The sequence below is a fragment of the Balaenoptera physalus genome, assembly GCF_965194825.1.
Source record: "Balaenoptera physalus genome assembly, chromosome: 17".
NCBI lineage: Eukaryota > Metazoa > Chordata > Mammalia > Artiodactyla > Balaenopteridae > Balaenoptera > Balaenoptera physalus.
In genome coordinates this window covers 14,096,740-14,109,756 of record NC_138895.1, presented here as the reverse complement: position 1 = coordinate 14,109,756, position 13,017 = coordinate 14,096,740, and the positions used below count along the sequence as shown (strand labels likewise).

Genomic DNA, 13,017 nt, shown 5'->3' with positions numbered 1-13,017 from the left:
TGATATATAGTGAAAATAGCCTAAACACTGAGAGACAGGAAGGCATTTAGAGAATTCCTGAATTATCACTTTCTCTTTATTAATAAAGCAACCGTGACCTGGAGACTTATCTCGGAAAGACCTAGAATTTAAGGCCAGATGAAAACTTTCACTCAGAAGTTCTTTTCCACTGTAGTTGCAGGATAAAAATCTCAGAGAAGGCTCCCACGGCACAAAGACACGGAGATCGATTTTATTATGTCACAGCATCCATGGTAATAGGCAGTTACCCTTCTCTTGCTTTCTTGCATTTTAACCAATTATTCATTCATTCAAAAATATAAAAGAAGCATCTATTCTGGATCCTGTGCTATGCTGGAGACACAGCTCTTGCCCTCATAGAATTCACGGTCTAGTAGGGGACACAGGTAAAAACAATATATCACCCTTATATATAACAATTATACTATTACAATTATATGTAACATATATGTATAAACATATATACAACTGTATATGTGTATGTACATATGTAACAATTATATAATAAATACGATAGCCAGATAATTAGAAATTTTGGTAAGTGCTGAGAAGGAAGTGAACAGGGTGATGTAATGAAGTATCTCTAGAGTGATCAGGCAGAGGAGGGGGAAGATTCCCTTTTCAGTGGGACCCAATTCCTGCAGCTTTCCAACATCTATCTCAATACAAATGTCTTCTATGCCCTCTCCCCATGCACTCAGAACGGTGCGTAGCCCCATGTCTGAATGTGCCCAGTTTCTTTCAAAGAGTAAGTGGAAACTTCTTTGATAAGAGCCTCTCTTGGAGAAGGAAGAGCCTTATGAAAGCAGTGCTGTCTTCCATCCTGGGGTATCCCTAGGAAAGGGGGAGGGGGCGAGGGGGGCCCATAATCATGGGTTCTGGAAATGTGGATATATATTTTGAAGATCAAAATGTGCTGGCAGACAGCATGCCCTCCTATTTAATGGTGAGCCCTTTCTGAAACGCAGACCTAAAATGAGGAAAGCGGAGTTCTTGTACTGACCGTGGTGGGCACGTGACAATGCTCTGATCATGCCATACGGTAGTAAAGGGCCCTGGAAGTGTGGACCTGTCATCTTCTTTAGCAACATCAAATGAAACACTGAGCTCACTCATCTGCTTTGGAGAAGCTCACAAGGAAAGACAAAAGTTCTTTTCCATAAATAAAAAACTGCAGTTTTGCAATAAAGAAACGTACAGGGTATGGGATGGGGGTGGTGGGAATGAGTTGGGATGGAAAATGCTTTAGACCTATTGTGGACCAAGCTTATTACCAGCTTCATTCATTCATCCAACAATGACCTATCCAGGGCGCTCTAAACCAGGCACGGTTCTAGGCACATTGGGAAACAGTGAACGAACAAAGATTCCTGCCTTCTGGGTGGTTACATTCTAGTGAGGGGAGAGGCAAACAATAAACACAGTAAGTCAAAGTCAAAGTGGGACTTTGCCACATGAGAGGTTGGCAAAAAAGGCGGAATCAGCACAGGAGACTACGAATGGGCCACGAAGAAAGGACAAAACCAGGATAGGTCATGTCACAGAAAACTGCTTAAGAAAGGTACAAGCTCAACTGCATCAGATGCTACTAAAACAAGGACTACAATGACCACAGTGAATAAGCTTTGGCAAAATATAGGCCGCCAGTGACCTTAGAAAGGGCCAGTTCAGTTACATGGAGGGAACCAGAGCCCACCTGCAGTGTGCTGAGAACGAAAGGTGAGTGAGACAGCAGGTGTGGACAGCAGGTGTGGGCAGCAGGTATGGACAGCGGGTGTGGACAGCGGGTGTGGACAGCGGGTAGGGACAGCGGGTGTGGACAGCGGGTAGGGACAGCGGGTGTGGACAGCGGGTGTGGACAGCGGGTAGGGACAGCGGGTGTGGACAGCGGGTGTGGACAGCGGGTATGGACAGCGGGTGTGGACAGCAGGTATGGACAGTGGGTGTGGACAGCGGGTGTGGACAGCGGGTAGGGACAGTGGGTGTGGACAGCGGGTGTGGACAGTGGGCATGGCCAGAGGGTGTAGACAGCAGGGATGGACAGCGGGTGTGGACAGCGGGTGTGGACAGCGGGTATGGACAGCGGGTGTGGGCAGCAGGTGTGGACAGCAGGAGTGGACAGTGGGCGTGGACAGCGGGTGTGGACAGCGGGTATGGACAGCAGGTTGGACAGTGGGTATGGACAGCGGGTGTGGACAGTGGGTGTGGACAGCAGGTGTGGACAGCAGGTGTAGGTAGCTCTTTTTAGGACAGAGATCAAAGATGTGGAAGAGGAGGTGGAGAGGAGTGTGGCGGGCAAGGGAAATATTTATCTTTAATATAGATATTAAGGCAAATTTGTGTATTGACAGGAAGAAGTCATTCTTGGAAAAGGAATTTCAGGTTTTTAATGCATTGGTAGTTAATTCATGAATTATTGAGCCTGACAACAAGTTTAGATCCAATTACAGTCATTTGACTACAAGTCAAAAAAAAATACAAAGGTAAGCTATTATTTTGCAGACAGTCTCCCATTTCAGTGAAGTGTAAAACCCCACTGGCATGGACCTATAAAAATTTTGTATCGGGGGAAGAGGACATGGGGAGAGATTTTACCCACAGTTTTCCCAATCCATACATCCATTTGGGGATTATGTGGCATTAATAACTAAAGATACTCAGAATAGTCAACGTAAAACTTAGATTCCTACAGATAGTATTTTTGTGTAGAAAGGAACTATCTCTTAAAAGCTCATTAAATATTTATACGGAAGAAGTATCCCCAATGCCAAAAATAAGGCCAATTATGGAACTATTTGGAAACAGGAGAATGAATCTAGAATTTTTTAAAGTTCTCAGGACAACAGAGAGTGAGCACGTTCCCCCAAACAGTGCATACTTTTATGTCTGGAACGACTGCCCACACTTCCTGCCCCACAGAGATTAAACGCCAGCTTAGGGTTCATTCAGGTCCCCAGTAAGGTCTGAACATCTGTGGCCTGTAATGCTGGCCAAAAACTTAAATGTGATTGCAGCAGCCTGGCTACGGAAACTGTAGAAATATCAACTGGTTTCTATTTTTAACACGTAAAACTTTTAGAGTCAAAATAATAAGGGAAAGCTAGCCTCTTTGAGATTTTAGTTTCTATGGATACATTTTATTTTACACAAAGAGGGCTGTTTGAAGCTTTCATCTGGGAGACAAATAGGTTGCTAATAATAGTTTAAAAGTAAATACGTGGAAATTAAAAATATATATTCACAAATGCTATAGTTTCTGTTGACATACATCTGTTACATGGATGGAGCTGACCTTACCTGACAGGCCGTTACCTTAGGTATCGACATTTTGTTCAAACAGAAAAGATCCTTGAAATGTTTTCTTGCTAACCTTGTTTCTCTATTTCGTGAGAAAGATAGCCAGTGATTCTAAACAGGTTTATGGTCAAGAAGGGATGATGAAAGGACTGCTTTTAAAGCACTCATGTCCTGGTTAACTACAAGTTTCTCTTTATTTCTAAATTAAAAATAAAAATAAAAATAAGTGAGACAGCACTCCATAGGACTGATACCTAGTTGGCTACCTGCCAGGTAGGTGACTTGAAGCAAATTCTTACTTCCTGAGAAAGAAGCAGGCTGATAAGACTATTCAGTACACATGGCTACTTGGAGGCTCAAACAGCAACAATGTGCATACGAGAGCTTTCCAAACTTCAGTGACATTCTTTTTATCATCTCAAATCACTGCCCGGTAGCCTGTCCACCTCTGCTTTAAAAGCTTCCCAGGTGCCCAGTTACTCCTGAGGAAATGAAAGATGCTTCTCACTCCCCAGGATAATGTTGTTTCCCATTTGGGGAAAAACTCTGCTTATAATCCCCCAAAAACATACATCTCTTTTATTTTATTTATTGCATACCAGGTTGTTCATTGAATACCAGGTTGTTGTTAGAAACCAAGAAATAACACCTTCTTTATCGCCATAACCAATTAATCATAGACGGTATATATTTTCCTCCTACACACAGCTTGAATTGATCTTTTTCTCTCTGTCCCCAATGCTTCTACATGAGTCCAAGTCACCCTCAACTTGGACATCTTACAAACAAATCTGATGATTATGTCACTTCAAAACATCACTGGAGGGGCTTCCCTGGTGGCGCAGTGGTTAAGAATCTGCCTGTCAATGCAGGGGACACGGGTTCGAGCCCTGCTCCGGGAAGATCCCACATGCCACGGAGCAACTAAGCCCGTGCAACACAACTACCGAGCTTGCACTCTAGAGCCCGCGAGCCACAACTACTGAACCCACAGGCCACAACTACTGAAGCCCACGAGCCTAGAGCCCGTGCTCCACAACAAGAGAAGCCACCGCAATGAGAAGCCCACGCACCTCAACAAAGAAGAGCTCCCGCTCGCCGCGACTAGAGAAAGCCTGCGCGCAGCAACGAAGACCCAACGCAGCCAAAAATAAATAAAAATTAAAAAAAAAAAATCACTGGGAAAAATCAGATTTTGTCAGGTTTCCTTTTTAACTGCATCCAACTCAAATCCTCCTTTCTGGCCCAGGCAGTACGTCAACTCTTCATCAATCAGATCAGTCTCATTTCTAAGTCTTTGCCTTCATTTATGATCTCTCCCTTTACTTGAGGGCCATCTCTCCTCCTTTTCACTCTGACAGATCTTTCCAGTTGATAGCAGCTAGCAGCTGCTGACCACTCACTCCGAGATGATTTCTCCATTACTGAGATGCTATTGCCCTTGCAGTCAGAACCATACTGTTTAGCACATCAGCTGTGTAGCAAAGTATCAACTACAGGTAAACAAACAACAACCAGTTTTAGAATAAAAGGGAGCAAGGTTCAAATTCCACTGCCGCTCCCAGCTGTGTGCCTTTGGGAAAGTTACTTGATCCCTCTGCGCTTCAGTCACTTCATCGATGAAATGGGATAATATGTCTGATATCACTGTGTTGGTAAGATTACACAACACAGGCAAACTGTAAAATATAGCTAGCATGCAATGCCTGATATAGACTGCTATAAACTGTTGTGCGCTCTATAACAGCACAGAGGACCAGCATATAGAGCAAGGTGCCAGCATGTTCAACCATTCATGGCGACACCTCTTAGTAGGCTAAGTAGTAGTATTATTACTTCATGTATTTTGACCTTTCTTCCCAAGTAGATTATATGTGGCGGAGGGCAGACTTCTTGAAATAACTGACTTAAGCCCCTATTGCCCACGTAAAAGATACGCATTTAGTAAGTATTTCCCCAGTCTTCCTTTCCCATCCTGCAACAAACTTGCTTTTGTGAACTTGAGTTTTTGACCAATGCTCTTTCATTAAAGAGTGTCTTAAAAATATCTGCCACATAAAGCAAACTGCTGCTTCTTTTGCAGGGCTATGTTTATGGACACTGCCCTGACGTTCCTGGTGTTGCCTCTGAAATCCAGGGTGAGAGATTTCCTCTAGAACTTAGACCAAGAAAACCTTTGCTTCTCTTAAGAAACATGTATGTATCACAGGGATACTGATAAATAAGTAACAGACTGTGTTTCCCTTTTCATTTTGGCCATCAGGAAGCTGAAGGCCAAATATAATATTCCACTTTAGCAAGTAAATAGAGTCTTAGGACCTGCTTACCTATAGCCCCTTTTCCCCTGATGGTCTATACCATCTGTTCTAATATAGCTTTACCTCTAAATTTACCTACTCATTTTCTTCCAATATTTATCCTCTCCTTCTTTCTTTTAGTAATAAAATTCCTTGAGTTTTAGTTTAAGATGCCTAGTTTGAGACTACATTTCCCAGCCTCCCTTTCACTAAACAACAGGATGTGAACAGTAGTGATGTGTACAACTTCTGGGTCCTGCCCTCAAAAGGAAGCGCTTTACTCTCCACTTCCTCCTTCCCCTTCTAAGGGGCATTCATTTAGACATGGTGGTGGTGCACCAAGTTTGGCTTTGCGGAAGAGGGCAATATCCTAGGGGAGAAAACAAAAATACAGAAGGATCCCTAGAAGATCATCAAGCCCCACCTCACTGGACTCCTATCACACTGGACTTTCACATGAGTGAGAAATAAACTTTCTATCTGGTTTAAGCCTCTGTTGTCTTGGTCCTTCTTAAAGCAGCTGAATCAATACCCTATGTAATATACCCTCATCTTAATGTTTTCTTTTTATTTCTGTATTTTACCTTTTCTTATGTGTATTTATTTAAGATGCTTCTACTGCTTTTGCTGTTTGAATGCATGGAGAGAAGAAAATAGGAAGAAAATCCAAAAAAGGTAGAAAAATGACACACGCAAAAGTGACAAGCTTGACAACCAGAATCTGCCTGAACCCTACCATACTTTATACAGATCTGTCTCTGAAGTAGAATGACTCTCTTTTCAAAATGTGTTCAAAAGGGGACTACTAATTTGCATTTTTTTAGCGCTTTTAAATTTAACTTCAAAGCATTGTCACCTCTCATAGAGACAGGAGAAGTAAAAAGAAAATCTTCTGTTCTTCAGCTTCAACGAGACATATTCATGGAATCTTTCCCAAACTTAAAGAGGTCCATAGCAATCATGTAAAGAAGGTGAACAGATGTGACGGTTATGCAGTGATCTGGAATATCATTTTTTCTTCATGTAAATGGACTTATAAAAAAATAATGACATCAATACATATTCAACTTAACAAGCCTAACAGTATAGGAAATGCTTAAAGAAAAACACAGTGAGCTCCCTTCCCCTTCCCCTCCCTGAGGCAACCTAATTGAAATCCCTTGGGTATCCGTTCACACATTTCCCTATTTTTGTATGGACATATCTGGACACATACTGACTTTTATTTGCCATAACAAACATAGACAGTTAACTCGTATTCATAAACACTGGGATAAATCATATTTCCTAGTATGACTATCCAAATTTAAGCAACCAGCCTCACTTTGAGGGAAATAATTAGCTAGCCTCCCACTGACACAAACAGAAAAAAAAAATTAAAACCTACTATAAGATATGTCTTAGAGATCAATTTTTATTTATTCTACCTCTAAAATATATCCTCGAGTTCACCAAATGTCCTCTGTCTCCTCTGTCTTCCCCAGAGTCCAAGCCATGACCGTCACTCACCCGGACAATTGCAATCGCTTCCCACCCCTCTCTACGCCTCACTTCTTGCCCCTTGCAATCCATTCCTACAGAGGAACCGGCACGATCTTTCAAAAACCTAAATTAGATGAAGTCATCCTTCTATCTAAAATTTTCCAACTGCTTCTCATCGATGTAAGAAGAAAATCCAAACTCCTTCCAACATCCCGAAAGGTACAAAGAGCTTTCACGGCACCTCATACCTGTCCCTGCCAAAGCCTCCGCGCTTATGACTGACTGGTCACTCTTCCCCTGCCACCCTGACCTTCTTTTTGCTTTGGGGCCTCTGTACCAGACGCTCTGTCTACCTGGACGCTTCTTCCTCCCATTTAAAGGAAGAGTTCTACTTGTCATTCAGACACGAGTTTACCAGAGAGGCTTTCTCTATAGCCACCCAGCCTAGAGCTCCCACCCTGGCACTTCCCACCGTAGCTTTCCTCGTAACTCTCTCCAATATTTGATTTTCCCCCTTTGTAGAGATTTCTTTACTTCGTTGTTGTCTCCCCCACTCAAATAGAAGCACCGTGAGAGGAAAGACCTTCTCTCCTTTGCTGCCGTATTCCTGGTACCAAGAACACTGCTTCACACACAAAAGGTGCTCAATTAATACGTCAAATGAATGAGGCAATGAATCCATTTACAACAGCCGATGTTCCATGTACTTTCTGATTAAGGGCTCTGTTCCCTCTGTCAAGAGAACAGGGAAAGAAGAACTATAGTGTAATAATAAAAATCTGATTGCATTTTTTTTTTTTTAGCACCGAGCTAAAAAAAAGAAAAATAATAATAATAATAAAAATCTGATTTCAGAATTAGGTGGCCTGGATTTAAATCCCAACTCTATTCTTGCCAGTAAGTAATTTAATTCTTTAGGCCTCAGTTATTATATTTGGAAAATGTGGAATAATGGCCTAGCTTACAAGTTTGCAAAGATCAAATGAGGCAAAGGATGTAAAGGCATTCAAAAAACCCTAAAATGTTACATAAATGTTATCACTATTTCAATAAAGTGGTACAAAAATAAGTAATGAAAAACATCAAGAATTGAATTAAATTTGACATTAAAATAATAATTTAAATAATAATTACTTGTAAAATACATACATAGAGCTTTTACCTTTTTATAACTGGATATTCTCTGACATATGCGCTCAATTTTTTCATTGCAAACAGCACTGAATTTACTCTGAAGGTCAGTAGGAATCACCTCGTTCAAAGAGCTAAGGCTGGTGCAGTTTTGTACAAAATGATCATCGCTTTTAGCCAGGGCTTCAAGAATCTGTAGACACACATACACACACACACAAAATAGAACAAGAAAAAAAACCCTTCAAAATCAGCCAAATAAAATTTTCACAATTTCACAGCACAGGGTGACTTTCCCCAGTGTGCTTCTTTTAGCTGCCTGGGATTTGTATGTTCAATAAACCCTGGCAGTGAAGTGATGGACTTGTGTGCCTGGCATCTCCTGTTTTCCCTTCTGCTGGCTATAAAAGGCTGCCTGAGGGAGGTGAGGGGACTTCAAAGACTCCCTGCTGGATAAATCAGTACACTCTGATGGGGGAACACACTGCCCATATTTTAGTCAGAGTTACTCAGAACATTTTTTTTTCTCAGTTTGGTAGTACAACAACAAAAACTAAGGAAAACCATATCCTTGCTTGCTACTGAGAGCCTGGTACAGAGAGTGCATTTAACAAATGTTTGCTGAAGGAATGAATAAATGAGACTTTCCCTTGATAAAGTAAAAAGCAATGTTGCTTTCAGTGTCTGAACTCCGTCTGATAAAAGCATTAGATAAAAGCATCCATATGATGTATTCAACTAGTAAATCCTTTTGGCTGTTTTAATCAATTATAAGGCAGCGTGTGTGTGTGTGTGTGTGTGTGTGTGTGTGTGTACACCACAAGTCACTGAGAATTTCCCATGAACTGAGAATTAATTATGTTTATTATTTATATGTAGCATTCATGATTGTTCAAAGATCACAAGGACTGATTACGCCCTTACCTGACAGTTTTATAATACTGTGTGAGACAACCTAGAGATGCTGTGTTTATCTGACCTCCTTCACCACCTCCATTTCCCTGTCTTGCAGAATATAGAGTGTGAGTTTTCTGTTTAATCACTAGTCTAGAAATTAGAGCTTACTTTATCATTAGCAGTGTGATCTTGGTTTAATTTCTTAATTTCTTTGATTTTTCTTCATGTGTAAAATAGAAATATGTGCAGACTAAGCTGTACAGTTGTCATATATAAAATAATCCACGTAATCTTGCCAATTTGAAATAGCGAGAAAATGAGATAAAATAATTACAATAACCTGATCCCAAACTCTTCCATGGATCCTCTTAATAGTATAATGCAGCTGGGAAGGGGTTGCATTTTGAAAATATAGATTCTCTATCAGTAGGTACATATAGCGGTACAACGCCATCAGAATGATGGGATTTTTTCAAAAGTTAACTTTCAGAATATAAAACAAAAACATAAAATAATTATTTTTGAAATAGTGCATTTGGATTTTTATATTATTTTTCTTCCACTAAAATAAAAAAATACATGTTGTTAATCCTAGATCTATCTCAACTACACACATTCAAAACAAGAATTGAAATGAAGAAATAAAGGCGGCAAAGCTATACAAAAGCAGATGGAACACTAAAGCTCCAACCTGTGGAGGGTCCAACAGGAGTCTGATCGATTTACCCTGTGGAAGGATCATGAAAAGCAAACACAGGGTCACCTCTTAACTTAGCATATGTTTTATCCATTTGGATGAAGACCCCCCTTCTCCCTTCCTGTTCTGCTGTAGTCTAAGGACTAAGTACAAGATCCTTTGCATCTAAGAATTGTATAAATACCTGAAGATCTATTCATAAACTGATCTCTAAGCTTCGAGCAATTTTATGAAATAAACATGAGACTTGCAGAATTTGAATGCATTTTACGACTTCAAATATTCTTCACAGGGTTATGTACATTTAGGAAAGCACCACCTGTCATGAAAACCATCTGAAACGTATTCATGATACTGAATTAACAGACGTAGTAAACTTACTAAATGCAAAGACACCTTTGCCAAATCAACTAATGCTCGCCTGGGCAAGCGTCCCATCTAACATGACACTGTGCTCCAAGAGATCAGTTAAAAAAAAAAAAAAAAAAAAAAGACTGTACATAAACTGAGTAATGGGGGAAAAAAGTACAAGAAAAGGAACTTGAATGAGCGGACAGCTGAAACATATACAGCTATTTACATTTTTTAAAGTGGGGGTGAGGGAGGGTTTCTGTTGCTTAACCGAGAACAAAATCCCTTCCTTTGCAGGGATCGCTAGTACCTTGGCAGTGAGGCTGAAGAAACCTTTGGGCTCAATCATCTTCTCCACCACGTTGCACTTGATCCCGGCGGTGCTGTCATACTCGTACACGACGCCATACTCTAGGTGGACGTTATCCACCGTCAGACTCACGTGCTCCTTCTTCCCGTCGATGATGGCCATGGTGTTGAACTTGTCAATTACCTCTGGAATAAAGACAATTTTAATTCAGCAAATTCAGGAAGGGTTTGTTAGTCTCTTCAAATAATTTGAGTCTCTCTGAATAATTTTTAAAGAGTTCTTTAAAGGGTGACTAAATCTGCTGTGCTAAATGAAGCATCTATTCTTGTTAACATTTTAAAAAATAAGAACATTTAAAAAAATACATGATTGACCAATCCAAATCTTACCACTGTAACATGACTAGTCTTATCTTTGCATACCCATTTTGATCTATGGACCATATGTATGCCTATTTATACCTATATCAACATTAAACATACAATTTTTTCATTAAAAGCATGCATAACTTAAAGTCAGGGTTCCTAAAACTGCCTCAAACATTGGATGAATATTTTCTCAAAGCAGAAAAAATACAGAAAACCATATTGAAGAAGCAGAACGGAGATGGAATAATTATTTTTTTAAGCAGAGAGCGCCTGAATTTTCCCAAACAGCACCTTCTAAAGCTGACTCATTGCGAAAATGTGTCATTGTTCACTGTAAAAAAAATTTCCATCTGGAATGTATTCCTATAGGTTTTTGGCCAACAATCAGTCAGCTAGGGGAAAAAACACCTAAAGTCTCAAGCAAGAAACTGCTGAGGAATCTAATAGTAAATATTAAATAAGCGAAAACAGAATATTAGTTTACTTAACCCAATTAAGCCCTAGAATAGCAGAAACAGTAAATATAAAATAGGCAAAAGCAGGGCTTCCCTGTTGGCGCAGTGGTTAAGAATCGACCTGCCAATGCAGGGGACATGGGTTCGAGCCCTGGTCCGGGAAGATCCCACATGCCGCGGAGCAACTAAGCCCGTGCGCCACAACTACTGAGACTGCGCTCTGGAGCCCGTGAGCCACAACTACTGAGCCCACGTGTCACAACTACTGAAGCCCACGCACCTAGAGCCTGTGCTCCGCAACAAGAGAAGCCACTGCAATGAGAAGCCCACGCACCGCAACGAAGAGTAGCCCCTGCTCTCCTCAGCTAGAGAAAGCCCGCGCAGCAACGAAGACCCAACGCAGCCAAAAATAAATAAATAAAATAAATAAATTTATTTTAAAAAATAGGCAAAAGCAGAAAAATGGTTTTCTTTAAAATAATTAAGTCCAAGAATAGCTATAAATCAATTTCCAGAGCATCTCACTAACCCATTCTACCTTTCACTGTGGCACCAATGATGATTAGCAAAAACTAACTATAAATGAGGAATAAAAGCCTCAAGACAAGGTCCTGAGATTTGTCCTGGTTTAAATAAATAAGAGAGCTGATTTATCACTACAGCTTTGCTGCTCCAATGAGATTGAAATATTTCTGATGTCGTTCATGATCCGGGCACCTCCTCCCAAGTGGCCTTCCAGGAATGGAGGGAAAACAGCTTTTCCTAAGTACCCCCATATGATTCAGTGTGCATAGCAAATTCTCCAGCTATGCTGGTTTGGAGGAACCTAATATTACAATAAAAATGTCCAGAGACATCCACCAAGAGTATAAGCGGAAAGATACCAAGAAAATGTAGGAGAGGATTCAAGGACTTCCATGAAAAAGTTTATAATGATATTTCAAGGTATTTGTTAAATGCAAACGTAAATGTAGTTGCCTCAGTCCCTTCACCCTTCGCCACTGAATAGAGTGACCTGCAGGTTTGCTTCACTGAGAAAACAGAAATGGTATGAGTCCTTATCAAAAGATCTCTCTCCCCCTCATACTCACATTATTAGTTTGCCTCCTTCATTACTGTAAGAATACAGTAAAAGTTATTGAATCAAGAAAGTATTTTCAAAACAAGGACCTACTGTATAGCACAGGGAACTATATTCAATATCTTATAATAACCTAGAATGGAAAAAACTCTGAAAAAGAATATATATATATACGTATAACATCACTTTGCTGTACACCTGAAACTTACACAACATTGTAAATCAACTATATTTCTATTTAAAAGAAAAGGAAAAGAAATGTATTTTCAAAGGAACTATGGACCTTCTAAACGAGGGCTTCTCAAATTGTAATGTACATACAGATAAGATAAGATCTTGTTAAAATGGAGATTCTCATTCAGTAGATCTGGGGTGGGGCTGAGATTCTGCATCTCTTGGGCATGTCCATTCACCTATATGGGTCTCTATTTCTTCTCCCATAAAATGAGAATGATGATAATCACACCTTTAATAGATTTTCATTTTTGATGACTTGATGAGATAATCTACGTAAAACACTTAATCAAGTACCTAAGAAAGTGTCATAGCTATTGTATGTTAGTCACCAGCAATTATGACTTAGGGATTTGACGTGACATCTATTTGAGATGACTAAGAAATGGCTTGAAC

At 40.3% G+C, this 13,017-nt stretch overlaps 1 protein-coding gene across 10 annotated transcripts in view; it reads right to left on the bottom strand.

Annotated features, from left to right (window-relative positions):
* PREX2 (phosphatidylinositol-3,4,5-trisphosphate dependent Rac exchange factor 2) overlaps positions 1 to 13,017 on the bottom strand; it is a 287,172-nt gene that overhangs the window by 112,610 nt on the left and 161,545 nt on the right. For all 10 annotated transcript variants that reach the window (XM_082433590.1, XM_082433586.1, XM_082433589.1 and 7 more), the window contains 2 exons: positions 10,484 to 10,668; positions 8,260 to 8,421 (listed from right to left, as the gene is read on the bottom strand). In XM_082433590.1, coding sequence (XP_082289716.1) covers positions 8,260 to 8,421; positions 10,484 to 10,668 — 347 coding nt within the window. The remainder of the gene's footprint in view (positions 1 to 8,259; positions 8,422 to 10,483; positions 10,669 to 13,017) is intronic.